At 42.0% G+C, this 13,876-nt stretch overlaps 1 protein-coding gene across 11 annotated transcripts in view; it reads right to left on the bottom strand.

Annotated features, from left to right (window-relative positions):
* Positions 1-13,876, bottom strand: part of DAB1 (DAB adaptor protein 1) — a 1,161,086-nt gene that overhangs the window by 279,732 nt on the left and 867,478 nt on the right. For 8 of the 11 annotated variants that reach the window (XM_073896666.1, XM_073896672.1, XM_073896674.1 and 5 more), the window contains one exon: positions 10,764-10,966. The exons of the other annotated variants lie outside the window; for them this stretch is intronic. In XM_073896666.1, coding sequence (XP_073752767.1) covers positions 10,764-10,830 — 67 coding nt within the window. In that variant the 5' untranslated portion in view covers positions 10,831-10,966. The remainder of the gene's footprint in view (positions 1-10,763; positions 10,967-13,876) is intronic. 11 annotated transcript variants of the gene reach the window in all.

Below are 13,876 nucleotides of genomic sequence, written 5' to 3'. Positions count from 1 at the left end.
CTAGCTAAGAGATTAGGGTGATTTTTTTCCAGGTGGAGAGAAGAGAACGAGCTGGAGAAAACTCATGCAGCTTCAGGGAGGGCCAAGCAGGTCAATGTGTTCAGAAGGTCCGCGTGCAAATAAGGCACCTGTGATACCTGCTGAATGCATGAATGAGGCAGAAATGCAGGGCTGTTCAGAGCATAAGTTTTGGAGTGATGGCATGACCTCTGTCCTGCCTCCTTAATTTCCACTTCCTCATCCGTAAATTTGGGATTTTATTTTATTTTATTTTATTTTTAAAGATTTTATTTATTTATTTGAGAGAGAGAGATAGAGAAACAGCATGAGAGGGGAGAGGGTCAGAGGGAGAAGCAGGCTCCCCGCTGAGCCGGGAACCCGATGTGGGACTCGATCCCAGGACTGTGGGATCATGACCTGAGCCAAAGGCAGTCGCTTAACCAACTGAGCCACCCAGGCGCCCCGTAAATTTGGGATTTTAAAAAGAGGAGCTCCCTAAAAGACTTGTTCAGGAGAAAATACATGTAAGGGTTTAAATACATTGCTTGGCACTTTATAACTACAGATGGACAGTGGCTACCTTCCTCACCCTACTTTCCTCACCAGCATTCTCATGAGTATTTCTGACGTGGGGAACTGGAAGTGAAATGGGCTAACGTGAATACTCATCGATTTGGGGGCATTTGCAAAATTGGAGCGCTTATTCCAAATTATGAGCTAGACGTGCATTCTCATGAATGCACACAAAGTCCTTCAAGTTCACCTAGTCTTTACCTTTTTATATCTGGAAAACATAGAATAACTGGAATTCTCTTTAGAAAGGGAAATGTTTCCTAGTCAATCACCCAGAACCCTTGTGTATGGCAACCTCCCACTTGCCAGAGAAGGGGAGTGAAGATCTAGAGCTTCCTCTGCCTCTCCAACCCCTTTCTTACTGTACCACATATTCTGCCATCATTCTTTCCTCTCGCTATGGCCATGGCAACCTAAGAATGTTTCTGCTGGAATCTGTAGGAAGATGTCTTTCAGTGTAAGCCTTACTTGGTATTTGGTAAGAAGACACACCATTCAGGAGGGAGCAGCTCAGTCTAGTGTGAAGCATGTAGACAGGTTCTGGGACCAGAGAGATCTAGCTGCAGATGGGTGCCTTTACTTCCTAGTTGTGTGGCCTTCAGGCAAGCCCTCTGAGTCTCAGTTGCCTCTCCTATAAAATGGGAACACTTGTCCAAAGGTTGTTTTCAAGCTGAAATGAGACATTTCACCTCTAGCACACCCCCTCCTCTGCCTTTTATCTACATGTACTCTCTTGATGGACTGTGTAGAATTGCTCGGTCTTTCAACATATACACTCTGACCATCCTAGAGACTTTGTTGCAAAGAGGGGGTTGCTGAAATCCCAGCACACCTTGGCACATCATCTGCTCACTCAGCAAACCACACGGATAATAAAACCCCATGCTCTGGGGCACTTGCTGATTATCTGCAAAGATGAAGGCTCTCCAGCCCTACAAAGGCGTATACCCTTACCTGACTCACAGGACTTGGAGGGATAATGTAAAGGGCTTTGTTCTTCCCAACATCAAAATTCAAGCCCAGCCACTGCCACAGGCAGCACACTGAGCTTAATGAAGCAGTGGGATGAACTAATATGGCAAATCTTATAGCTTTACTACCAATATGGCCCACATCACGCTAAATTACGGCACCAGACGTGATTGGACACACATCACAAAAGGAGGAGTTCACAGAATGGTAGGAATTTTCAAAGTGACATAATAAGAATCTCAAGAGCCAGCATTTAGGGGAGATGTTTGTGTTTTGTAATTTTCTTTCTCCTTGTGCAAATCATTCTCCCCCACACTTTACGATAATCAATGCAACAAACACTTACTGAGTACCTACCATGTTCTGAGCGCTGTGCTAGGAACTCATGGCTAACAGTAGAGACAGAAAAATAAGCCAAAAATGATAGGAGAAACATGGTAAGCGTGATGATTTGAGTACGTACAGGGTGCTACGGAACCCTTCACAAATCCACCTGAATGAGGCTTTTCTTAGTCATAAATTCATTCATTCACTCATTTATTCATTCACCCAACATTGCTGCATACCTACATCTTTCAACACTGTGCTCAGTGGTAGAAGTGAAGTGGTTAACAAGACAGACACGGTTCCTGCTGTCACAGGACTCCCAACATAATTAGTGATAAAGAGGAACAAAAAGATAACTAAAAATATATTATGATGAGCAAAATGAGATGTTTAAGAGCACACAAAACAGTCATGACCCGCAGCTGCGGGTCATGTGGGTGGGCTGCAATGGGGCACCAAAGCATTTCTGCAGACAGTAATATCGAAATTGAAACTAAAGGATAAGTGGAGCTAACACTGAAAAGAAATAAAAGAAAACATATTCTTGGGAGAAGAAACAGGATTTGCCAAACTCCAAATGTGAATGATTGCCTGGTATGATCAGGGAACTGAAATTAATTCAGTTGTGCCACGGAATGGACTGTCACTGCAGAACAGCGTGGAGAGATGTGACTGGAAAGATAAGGAGGCGTCAGACCAGGCGGGGCCTCTCTAACACCACGAGAAGCAGTGTGGACGTCACCTTGGGGGCGGTCAGACCCGCTCCCTGAAGAGTCTGAAGCAGAGGGGAGAGTTGATCAGATCTCCAAGTGTCCAGAAGAGCTTGGAGATGGAAAAGACTGAAAACCTGAAAACCACTTAGGAGGGTGTCAGAACAATCCAGATGGCAGAGGAAGGCAGCCCGGACTGTACTTGGGAGAGGAGCAGTGAGGAGAGAGAGCATGAACAGCTTTGGGAGGCATTTAGGAGGTCACAGGGGCTGATAGTCTGTGATTAATTAACTGAGAATGTTACAAAACTCAAAATGGCAAGGATGGTGGCTCAGACAAATGGTTGTTGGGTATTGAAGGATGGCCAGGATTTGGCCAAGTGAATAGACAGGGTGAGAAGGATGACCCCAGGTAGAAGCAGCCGACGCACAGATGTCACAGAGGTGAGTTCTGGGAACTGAAGCTCAGTGTGGCTCAGGGTAAGAGGAGACCAATAGACAAAGACACAGGGACCAAATCTCAGAGGGTTTTCTTGGGGTGTTCTCCTCTTTGGCATGCTGCTGTGGTTATACAATACATCCAAAGAAGAAAGTGCTGTGAAGGAGGGCTTGAAGAAAGCCTGACTTCTTATAAAGGAACCAGTTAAAATGAGGCCCAGAACTAAGCCACCAATGAAACCTGGAATGGGTTTGTCTTCAGGGAATGACCGCAATGAGTGATGTGTCCTGTAATAAATTCAAGACCATGTGATCAAAGAGAGTACAGAAGTCTCTCTCCACCACACATCATACCATATGACAGCAAGTCCTACCATAAAGGACTGGATTTCTTGACCCAAAACAGTATTCCCTCCCTCCCAAGCCCTTCAGCCCCAGAGCTTTATGGATCAACCTCAGAGAAATTGATGTCATCATATAATTAAATCCTTGATTTTGAATTTCCAAAGTCTGCAAATCACAGAGTCAGGAAAGAACAGTTAGCACACAAAGATCCAAAACCCTGCCAAGGCAGAATCGTGCCATAAATTTACACAATGTGCCTCATCTCTTTCCGTGCCTCCTCCGCCAATAAAAGGAGTGTAGCTCCTGTAATTTTTTCGAACCCGCCAGCCCTCCACCATCAAGGCACAGGGCAAACCCAGAGCATGCTTTCAGGGAAGACCAAAGACATTAATGTCTGCCAGACCTAGTACTTTCCAGCGTATGTAGACAAACCACGTGACCCAGGGCAAGTCTCTTGACCTCTCTGAACATTATTTTCTTACATGTTCCATAGGGTGATGTAAGATTTGGGCTCATGAAGGACAATTTATCTAAAATGGTTTGCACGCAGGAAGCACAATACAAATGATGGCTATTAATAAATATTTATAGCTTAACAGCATGGTCCATTCTCCTTTGTATTTCCTGTTCACCTTCCCCATTATTATTGAAACAAGCATCCATTTGAAGATGAACCAGTTCCTTCTTCTCAGTGATTCCCCCCATGTGCCTCTGGAGAAAAGGGTGCCTTCTACTTTTCTCTCATGTCCTACAGCACTAGGAGAGGTGCTGCCTCTCAGGGCTGGCTAGGGAGCTGGGGCACTGGAGGGAAAGGGAAAGTTTCCTCATCCTGAGCCTATGAACAGAGAATTGAATTGTGTTGGGTGTTGCATGTTATTCACTCACATAATCCTCATTACAACACTCCGAGATAGGTGCTACTGTCCCTACTTTACAGATGGAGAAGCTGAGGCTCGGAAAGGTAAAGTAGCTAGCCTGAGATACACAAGCAGAAATTGTGCTAAGTCTTAAATCAAACTTAAGTTCATCTACTTCTAAAGCATGACCTCTTTCAGGAGTCTTCAATGTAAACAAGAGGGAAGAAACATGCCAAGAGGTCAATCCCAAGAAAGTAAGTTGTTTGCAGCCTGATGAACTGGAGAACCACCAGCCATGGGAGCCGTTCCTGGCCTCCAGCCCTGACTCTGCCACTGCCCAAATGAGTGACCATCAGCAAGTCCTTCTTTTGAGAGCTCATCTGTGAGCAAGAGGCTCTAACTAGCCCCCAAATGCCAATTCCTTATAACCTTTTCTGTTTTTCCATTTCTAGAGAACTTACTCAAGTTTCTTTTAGAGTATTATGCTACTTGTGTTTATTAAGATGAAAACTCAATTGCTTTTAGTCAGGAAAGCCGTGAAAAGAGTCTAAGAATTTTCTTTATTATGAGGAGCATGACATATTTTAAGTAACAAATATGAATTTGGGGTAAAAATAAAACATTAACTTTTGAGTAGCAATAGGCTGAGAATGAATAAAAGCAGCAAAGTAGAGAAAAACAGGTCTTTAAAAGTTAGGATGAGACCTATAAAAATCAGAAGGGCCTCTGGAGGCAGAAATTCTTCAACTACATGAACTGCCTGCAGTCAGGGTCTCTTTTACAAATACTTCTCTCTGCCCACAGAACACTGAGTGCTGGCAGGGCTCACAACCGGGACTGGAGAAATCCTTATGGACAAAAGACCTCATTCACGAATTAATGCTTCGTCTAGGTTTCAGATTGGGTCACACAGATATAATTTCCGTCTCTGTTTGGTGCCTGAGGAAATGGAAGCTGGAAAAGTGGAAGTGTCCTGAGGGAGTGGACAGACCCGGAGAGGCAGGCCTGAGGTTCGAGCCCAGGGCCAGGGTCTTGACAGACAGTGGGCAGCCTCCCTGCAGGACAAGAGCAGTAGGTGAAGGCAGAGAGATAGCAGCTCTGCACCACAGGCCTGATAAAAAGAATTTTTTTATCTTTATCACCCCAGTCCCAAGGATCCAATCAGATAATGAATGTGATGGCCCTTTACTAGCTCCTTAGTGGTAAGCCAGTGTTAACAGGATATTTTCCAGGGCTACCTGACCAGTTGAGGGATTAGGACCCTGAATATGGCATTACTGAAACCATTCCTTAACCAAAATTAACCAGAATTTTTAAGAAACCTCCCAATAGGGACGCCTGGGTGGCTCAATCGGTTAAGCGTCTGCCTTCGGCTCAGGTCATGATCCCAGGGTCCTTGAATCAAGTCCCGCATCAGGCTCCTTGCTCAGTAGGGAGCCTGCTTCTTCCTCTGCCTGCCGTTCCCCCTGCTTGTGCTCTCTCTCTCACAAATAAATAAATAAAATCTTTAAAAGATAAAGAGATTAAAAAAAAAAAAAGAAGGAAAAAAAGAAACCTCCCAATAGTTCACACAGCTACTGAGGCACACAGCCAGGGTTCAAATTCAGCTTGATGGGGCTCCAAAGCTAAGATGTCTGTCATAGGACCACCAACTTCTAAACCCATCAGGGCTTTGATTCGCATGGCCAAATCTTTCAGGTAGGAAATAAGGTAGCATTTTGTTGTTGTTATTATTTTGCTAACTAATGATCCTTGGACATAACTCTAATATCTGGAAAGTGAGTAAGTTTATTTGCAGGTGTTTCTAGAAGATCAGGAGACAGTGCTGAACTGTGATCTCAGAAGGAAAAGGGCAGAAAAGCTAACACTAACCAGGAGCTGCCATGTCGTGGCTCCCATGCTGGACCTTCACCCATGATTCTTCCCTCACCCTTCTGGTATTATTTGCATGCACGCACACACACACTCACTGAGACAGGGTTCTAAGAAGCTAAATAACCCATCTCTGGTTACACAGTGAGAAGGAAAAGAATTAGAATTTAAAACTAGTTCCAGGGGTGCCTGGGTGGCTCAGTCAGTTAAGCAGCTGCCTTTGGTTCAGGTCATGATCCCAGGGTCCTGGGATGGAGTCCCACGTCGGGCTCCCTGCTCAGTGGAGAGTCTGCTTCTCCCTCTCCCTCTGCCTACCTCTCTGCCTACGTGTGCTCTCTCTCTGTCAAATAAATAAATAAAATCTTTAAAAAAAAAAATAAATAAAACCAGGTCTGGCTCCAAAGTGAGTGCTCTTTCTACCACACTCAGCTACCAGGTGGCGCTGACTGAGAAACCCCAGGCACAACACCCAGAAACGTCTGCACCTGCTCATCCTGGGACCCATTCCTCTCCCACAGTCTTCTACTGGGTGGCCTAGTGCCAGTTTTATAAATAAGAATCGTGTCAGCTCTTCTCCTTTGATGGCAGGTAACGAACCTGAAAATCTACATTCCCATCCTCCATCAAATTCCACTCCTGGAATAGGCACCATTTGACAAGCTGCATGTGTAGTGACACAATCCAATAAAAATGAAATGAAGAAAACAACTTTATTTCTTAGCACTTCCAGGCCTTCCTTATTTGAATTGTGAATACTCCAGTTACGTCTCTTACATGGCCTGTCGAGAAATGCACTTTATGGTGACATATGCCCCTGTGTGACTTGTATTTGAAACTATGTGACTTCCTTTCAAAAGCCTGGGTTAAAGAACCAGGGTGATAGGTTTGTGAGAAATTCTAAAGGGCCTCTTAAACTTTATGCCACTCTCGCTCTTGACAGATGACCCATATTGTCAGGTGTTCTTTTTTAGGAAATAAAATATCTTCCCCAGGAACCATCTAACTCTTGCCAAAGGAGCAAACCCCGCCCCCCCCAAAACCCTTCTAGTCTGTAATATCATATAATAATATGAGAAATGTACTTATGATCTAATGTCAAATAACAAAGCAGCATATGAAACTATGAATTAGTATGATCTCAAACACATATCCTGAAAAGTCAGTCCAGAAGGAATTCACTTAGAATGTTAATAGCAGTTAATTTTGATTAATGGGATTAGGCATGCTTACTTTGTCTCTTTTAATTCTCAGGATAATAAGAGTATATACCTTCTAAAAAGTCAAATAAAATTACTAAAAAAAGAACATAATTTTTTCAGAAAGGGGCTTAGCTATCATTCAGTATTTCTTTAGCACCAAAAATCACTGTATGAAATTATAAACTTTAACTAATACCAGACACAAAGATTGTTCAAGAAAAGAAAGTTATATGCCAATCATGCTGATGAATATAGATATCAAAATCCTAAGTAAAATATCAAAAAATCAAATCCATATATAGAAAATGATACATCATGAACGAGTAGTAGTTACTTCAGAAATGAAGATTAGAAAAATCTATCAGTAAAATCCACAATATAAATTGAGAGGAAAAATACGTATAATCACTGAAATTAATATAAAAAAGCATATGATAAAATTCAACATGCAAACTCAGAATTTAATAAAAAAATACTTCCTAGACAATGATAAGTGAAGAAGAAATTATAAAAAAAAAAATCTCTAGTAAACTTTAAGGATCACACAGGAAACTTAGAAGCATTTCCATTAACTGAAGATCAAGTTAAGCATACCTCCTATCACTAAATATTGTACTGACAGATCCAGCCAATGCAATAAGACAAGAAAAATAATTACTTAAGGATTAGAAAGGAAAACAGAAACCTACTTATGAGGTTATATGTTGTCTCCATAGAAAAATCAAAGAGGAATTGGAAGAATTAGTAACAAAGTTTAGTAATGCTATTATATTCAAGATTCAAGGTCAATACATAAACTGTTAACATTTCCTTTTAAAGTTCTACTTATTTTGGCTCAGTCAGCAACATTTGCTTAGTGGAATACTTATTGTTCCACAGGAAAAACTGAAGAGTAAGAAATAAATTAATCCTGTTATGAGCACATTCTCTCCCTTTTTTAATGTATGTATGTGCTTTCATGGTGCCTTGAGCCAGAGAAGTCTATCAAGAATGCATATTGTTTATCACTGCTACATAACTATGAACAATTATAAAATCTTACTTTGGGACAAATCAGCTATACACTTTCTAAGATCCCCTTGGTTCTAGAATGGGATAAGAGAAAACAGGATAATGATGATGATGAAGATGATGAAAATGAAGAAGAGGAAGAGGAGGAGGAGAGCACAGAAATGGTAGGAGAGAAACGGAGAAGAGAGAGAGGAGAGAAATGGAGAAAAATGACAGGGAAGAAAGGAGATGAGAAGAATTAAGGAAAGAAGGATAGGAGAAAAGGGAAGGAAAAAGAGAAAAGGAAGAGGAAGAACATACATAAAGACTCTTTGTTGGGGAGCTTGGGCAGCTCAGTTGGTTAAGCATCAGCCTTTGGCTCAGGTCACGATCCCAGGGTCCTGGGATCGAGCCCCACGTGGGGCTCCCTGCTCAGTGGGGAGCCTGCTTCTCCCTCTCCCTCTTCTCCCCTGTTTGTGCACTCACTCTCTCTGTCAAATGAATAAAATCTTTTATAAAAAGTGTCTTTGTTGATCCTTTAATAAATGCCAAGTACTATACTAAGTATTTAATCTGCCTTATCTCAATTATTCTTCAAAGTAAGCCTCTGAAGTTTAATATTATATCCTTACTTATAGGAGAGAAAACAGATGCTCAGAGAGGTTAAGTAACACTCCAAGGTCACATGGTTAGGAAGTGATATAGCTAGAATTTGAATCCAGGTCTGCCTGCCCAGACTCCATGCATGGTATTGGCCACTTGCAAGCAGATATTCCTGGAATATGTATTATGCTGATTTTAGAGTGTTGTAAGACATGAAGATGAGGAGGTTCTAAAAAGGTCACCTTCATGCTCCCATTCCAAATCTTCAACTAAGCCAATGTTCTGAAAACCTGAATCCTCATTTTAAGAATGCTCCTGGTTTTGCATGTTCAATTTAAGAATGAAAAGATATTCAGTAAGATACAATTTTTAATGCATTAAGCATTCAAGAGCACAAGTTTGGTGGAAAGGTTAAATTTGAAGCAAAAATATAACTTGTCATTTTTTAGTGAAAAAGCATTTGAATTCTGGTACATTATCATGCTCTGCAATCTTTTTTTTCCCCCATGTAGCAGTTCTCCCAAGACCTGTCCTCTCACTGACTTGCTTTCCTTCTATTATTCTTAGACCATGATGCATAAAATACAAGGTTTACATTACGTTTTAGGAAATGAACTAGACTACTTCCAAAATATTTGTGTTTCAAATAAACATCCAACGCAAAATTTACCATCCTTGCTGAGGTTTTGGCTGTCTGCAAGCTGCATGTGTATTACATTTATGTCCCTTGCTTCCTATAGAGTGTCAAACAAATGCCATCACGAAACATGACTGGGCAGACACAGCAGTGTCTCAAACAAATCACTGCCTATACAAAGCAGCTAAGTGCATCCCGGTTTGGAAGTCCATATTGACAGATTTCAAGACCTGAAAGAGAAGTCTATTAATCCTCCTCCATGCGGCTCAGAAGACGGAGGAGAGAAAGACAACACACAGCACGAAGTTGCTTACACCTAATTGCCACCGGGAGACAAACATCCTGAAAGGTACGGTCAATAAAGCCATGGGACCCAATTCTCAAGAAAACACAGAGAGTGAGAGAATTATTTTATTATCATACTATGCATGCCAGTCCTCATTAACAGATATTTACGTGCTTCCTCTGCATCAAGCACATTCCAAGTGTTGGAGTTAAAAGATGAACGAGAGGTCCAGCTCTGCAGGAATGCATAGTCCAGCCAACACACAAAAACACGGGAAATTTTTAATAAAGTGAGATTCTAACAAAGCCCTACCGTAGCAAAACAAACAAAAACAACTAACCCAGTGAGGGTTAGGAAAGGACTAACCTAGAGATTGAGTGGAAGCCAGTCTAGGAAACAGTGGAGAGTGACAAAGGATTTTGGGCAAGATTATTGTCCAGTGGTTCTCAAAGTCTGGACTCGGAAATAATAGTACCAGTACCATCGGGGAGTTTGTTCTAAATGTAGGCTTGGGCCCTACCCCAGACCTACCAAACCCGAAAATTCTGGGGATGAGACCCAACAATCTGTGTTTTAACAAGCCTTCCAGGTCATTCTGGTGCTGCTGGAATTTGAGAACTTTGGATACCTGCAAAAGTGAACCACAAGAGACAGAATGCCTGGAGGGGAAATAGGATTGGATAAGGAGGCAGGAGGATTAGGCAGAGATGTTGCTTGCTGGAGGGATGGGTAGAAGGCATACCAGGAAGGGTTTTATACATTATGAAAATAATTTTGGATTTTACCCAAAGCATAATGGAGAGCCATTAAATATACCATGAGTACAGAAAACAGCAAATAATACTGGCACCCTTTAAAAAACATATGCCATCACAAAGATAATGCTATACATCATTCCAGAGATAAAACACCACACAGATAAAAAGCCAGTAAGAAAGGAACAAATCAGCCCTACCTTTCTTTCTGGAGTCTTTCTTGGCGCTGGTTTTCACAGCTACTTGAAGTTCTGTCTCAGTTGACATCCTACTAAATCCTTAGTCCACTTCACACAGATCCCGGGCCTCGGCCAGGCTCATGGAGGACTCCTCTCCAAGAGAATGACTCCTCCCTTCAGAAACAATGCTCCGAGCTGCACATCTCATTCACTCCTTCCGAGCACTGCGAATCAAGCCAAGAGAACGTTCAGAATCATCACCCTTTTGAGGTTAAACAGAAATTAGTCGGGGGTTGGGGAAATAAACTGCCAAACATACACCAGGAAAATCTTGGTCTCCATGTACAAACTGCTCACTCGATGTCATCAAGCCACTGACAGGGTTTGTAGCAAAGGGAATGAGAGGTCTACCTGAAACATGGTCTCTCAACCTAGGTACATAACTCAAAAGAGATCTTTTTAAAACTCTGGATTTCCAAGAAGGACAAAACCCAACTCTTTGTTTTCCACATGTCTTGCTTTCAAGCAGTAGATGCCACCCAGAAAATATAGCAAAGGAGTATTTCCTGAGCAACCCCAGGGAGACATTTCCAACAACAGGGCACCCATCCATCAGCCAAGCTTGATCAGAGTCATGGCGGCTAAAGCAGATCATAGAGAAATGACCTGTGGTCTGTCCCTTCACTGCCAGGCATCTGAGCGGACATGGAGTCGACATACAATTGGGCCCCAAGTGTAAGGTGACAAATGGGGCTGAGAAACTTTCCAGCAAGCCAATTTTTATGTCAGCTTTTTCCTCAGCTTTAAGAGCAGACAAGCATTTAACATGGGGAGAAAAAGAAAAGAAGCAGGCAGCCACACGTTCCATTTTTTCTTTCTTTAATAAATATGCATCGCACACTACTAGGTACTATTAAGTCCAGACTCTGTGCTGGGAAGAGATGATAATGATAATAATGATAATACAACCACTTCAATTACAGCTAGTATTTACTATGCACTAACTATATACTTTGCCCTCAGCTACTGCTTCACATACATTATCTCATTTGATTTCAGTTAAATTGAATGAATGTATTTCCTGTGTCGAGTCAACTGCCTTTCCCAGTGACCATCTATCTGATAGCTGTATCAAAGAGTTCAGTTGAAAATAAACATTTCACTAGTTATCCCATTTTTTAAAGAAAAGGAAGATAAAGCTACTGGAAATAGATCTTCAAACTGTGCAGCCATTTCTGAGCTCATCCCACAGACCCAGAATGGTTGAATCCAAAAAGGCTGACCCTGAATGTGGGTTTCTGCTCAAAAAGAACAGTAAACCGAAACTCTTAATCATGATAACCAAAGAAGGCTTAACTAGAGGTCTAATAAAAAAGCCACATAAAATTATAGGAAGGCTTTCTACCCTCTAGATTTGTCCACGTCGTTACAAATGGCAAGAGGTTATAATGCTGAGTGAGGTCAGTCAGAGAAAGACAAACACCATATGACTTCACTCATATGTGGAATTTAAGAAAACAAAACAAAGAAGGAAAGAGACAAACAAACACACTTTTATATACAGAGAACAAACTTGGGGTTACCAGGGGGGAGGTGGGGAGGAGAATGGGTGAAATAGGTGAAGGGTATTAAGAGTGCACTTAACTGTGATTGGCACTGAGAACAGTTGACTCGCTATATTGTACGCCTGAAACTAATATAACACTGTGTGTTAATTATACTTAGATTAAAAAAAATAAAATTAGTAAAATTATAGGAAGGCCCAATAATAGGGAAATTCCCACCTTAGCCAAAGATACTTGGTTTATTTATTTTTTAACAAGTGATTTTTTTTAAAAGGATGCTGGCCCCGAATGAAAGATGTCTCAACAGTAGGAACTAAAGCTACAATTAAGGAAAATGCAAAACTGCCTTCCTAGAATGGGGTCCCTGAAATCAAACACAGAAAACAAGAACCTTCCCTGCCACCCTTATGCCATCTATCTGCACCACACCACTAGGCCTCACCCCCTTCCTAACCTCTCCTCTGAGAGAAGGCCACATTCCATGGGAGATGACAGAGCCACAAAGCTTGGCCATACATGGACATAATTTTATTAACGCTGATCATTTCCCTGCAACAAATATCTACTAAGGACCTACAGTGGGCCAGGTGCAAATGCTGGCTCATTCAGGTCAACAGACATCCACTGTGCAACCATCCTGGCTAAGAGTATGGATTCTTTATTCCTCTTGTCAAAGATGCTCAGTCTGATGGGGATGTCAGTCATGTAAGGGACTGCAATACACACAACTGGAACTAACACACACAAACACCGGGTGGGTATACTGGGGCACAAAAAAGCAAGTACTCTTACCGTTTGTCTCCCTCTCTGGTTTCTTCCTGTTTCATTTTTCCCTCCCTTCCCCTATGATCTCTTAATCTCAGGAAACAAACTGAACGTTGCTGGAGTGGAGGGGGGTGGGAGGGATGGGGTGGCTGGGTGATGGACACTGGGGAGGGTATGTACTATGGTGAGCGCTGTGAATTGTGTAAAACTGATGAATCACAGACCTGTACCCCTGAAACAGATAATACATTATATGTTAATAAAAAGAAAAGAAGCAAATACTCACCTTTGCTTGGAAGAGTCAATAAAACTTCTCCGAGGAGGAGCCCTATTCTGTGGGGTCTTGAAGAATGATTCTTATGCCAAGTGGATAATAAGAGAAAGGACTAATGGGCACTCAATAAGTACATGTATAAAAATATGAATGAATGGCTGTTTCTGACAGAAGGATCAGCTATGCAAAGACAAGGAGCCTTGCAATGAACAGCCCACCTAATAGAAGGAAATGTAAGCCTAGTAGGGAGGGGATGTACTTCTTCATCTTTGCAACTGTAACTTGTGCGGCTACCTTTCTCTTCAGTCTTTCTCCTCGAGTCTCCCTTGACATTCTATTGACCCCTCAAGGTTGAGTTCAAAGAAGTGTCGTAGGCAGAAAGGTTTTCTGGTCTCTCTCTCAAATGGAATCTCTCCCTATAGATTATACTATGATCTGCTTTTTGGCCGGCTCCATAGCTTCAGCCACTTATAAGCAATGTGATATTGAGGAAGTTACTCGACCCCTCCTTGCCTCAGTTTCTCCATCGG

Source organism: Callorhinus ursinus, unplaced genomic scaffold (assembly GCF_003265705.2).
Source record: "Callorhinus ursinus isolate GAN/ISIS: 27379988/994484 unplaced genomic scaffold, GSC_fseal_2.0 scaffold9, whole genome shotgun sequence".
NCBI classification, from domain to species: Eukaryota; Metazoa; Chordata; class Mammalia; order Carnivora; family Otariidae; genus Callorhinus; species Callorhinus ursinus.
Note: the sequence above shows the minus strand (reverse complement) of the source record. Positions and strands in the feature narration are given on the sequence as shown.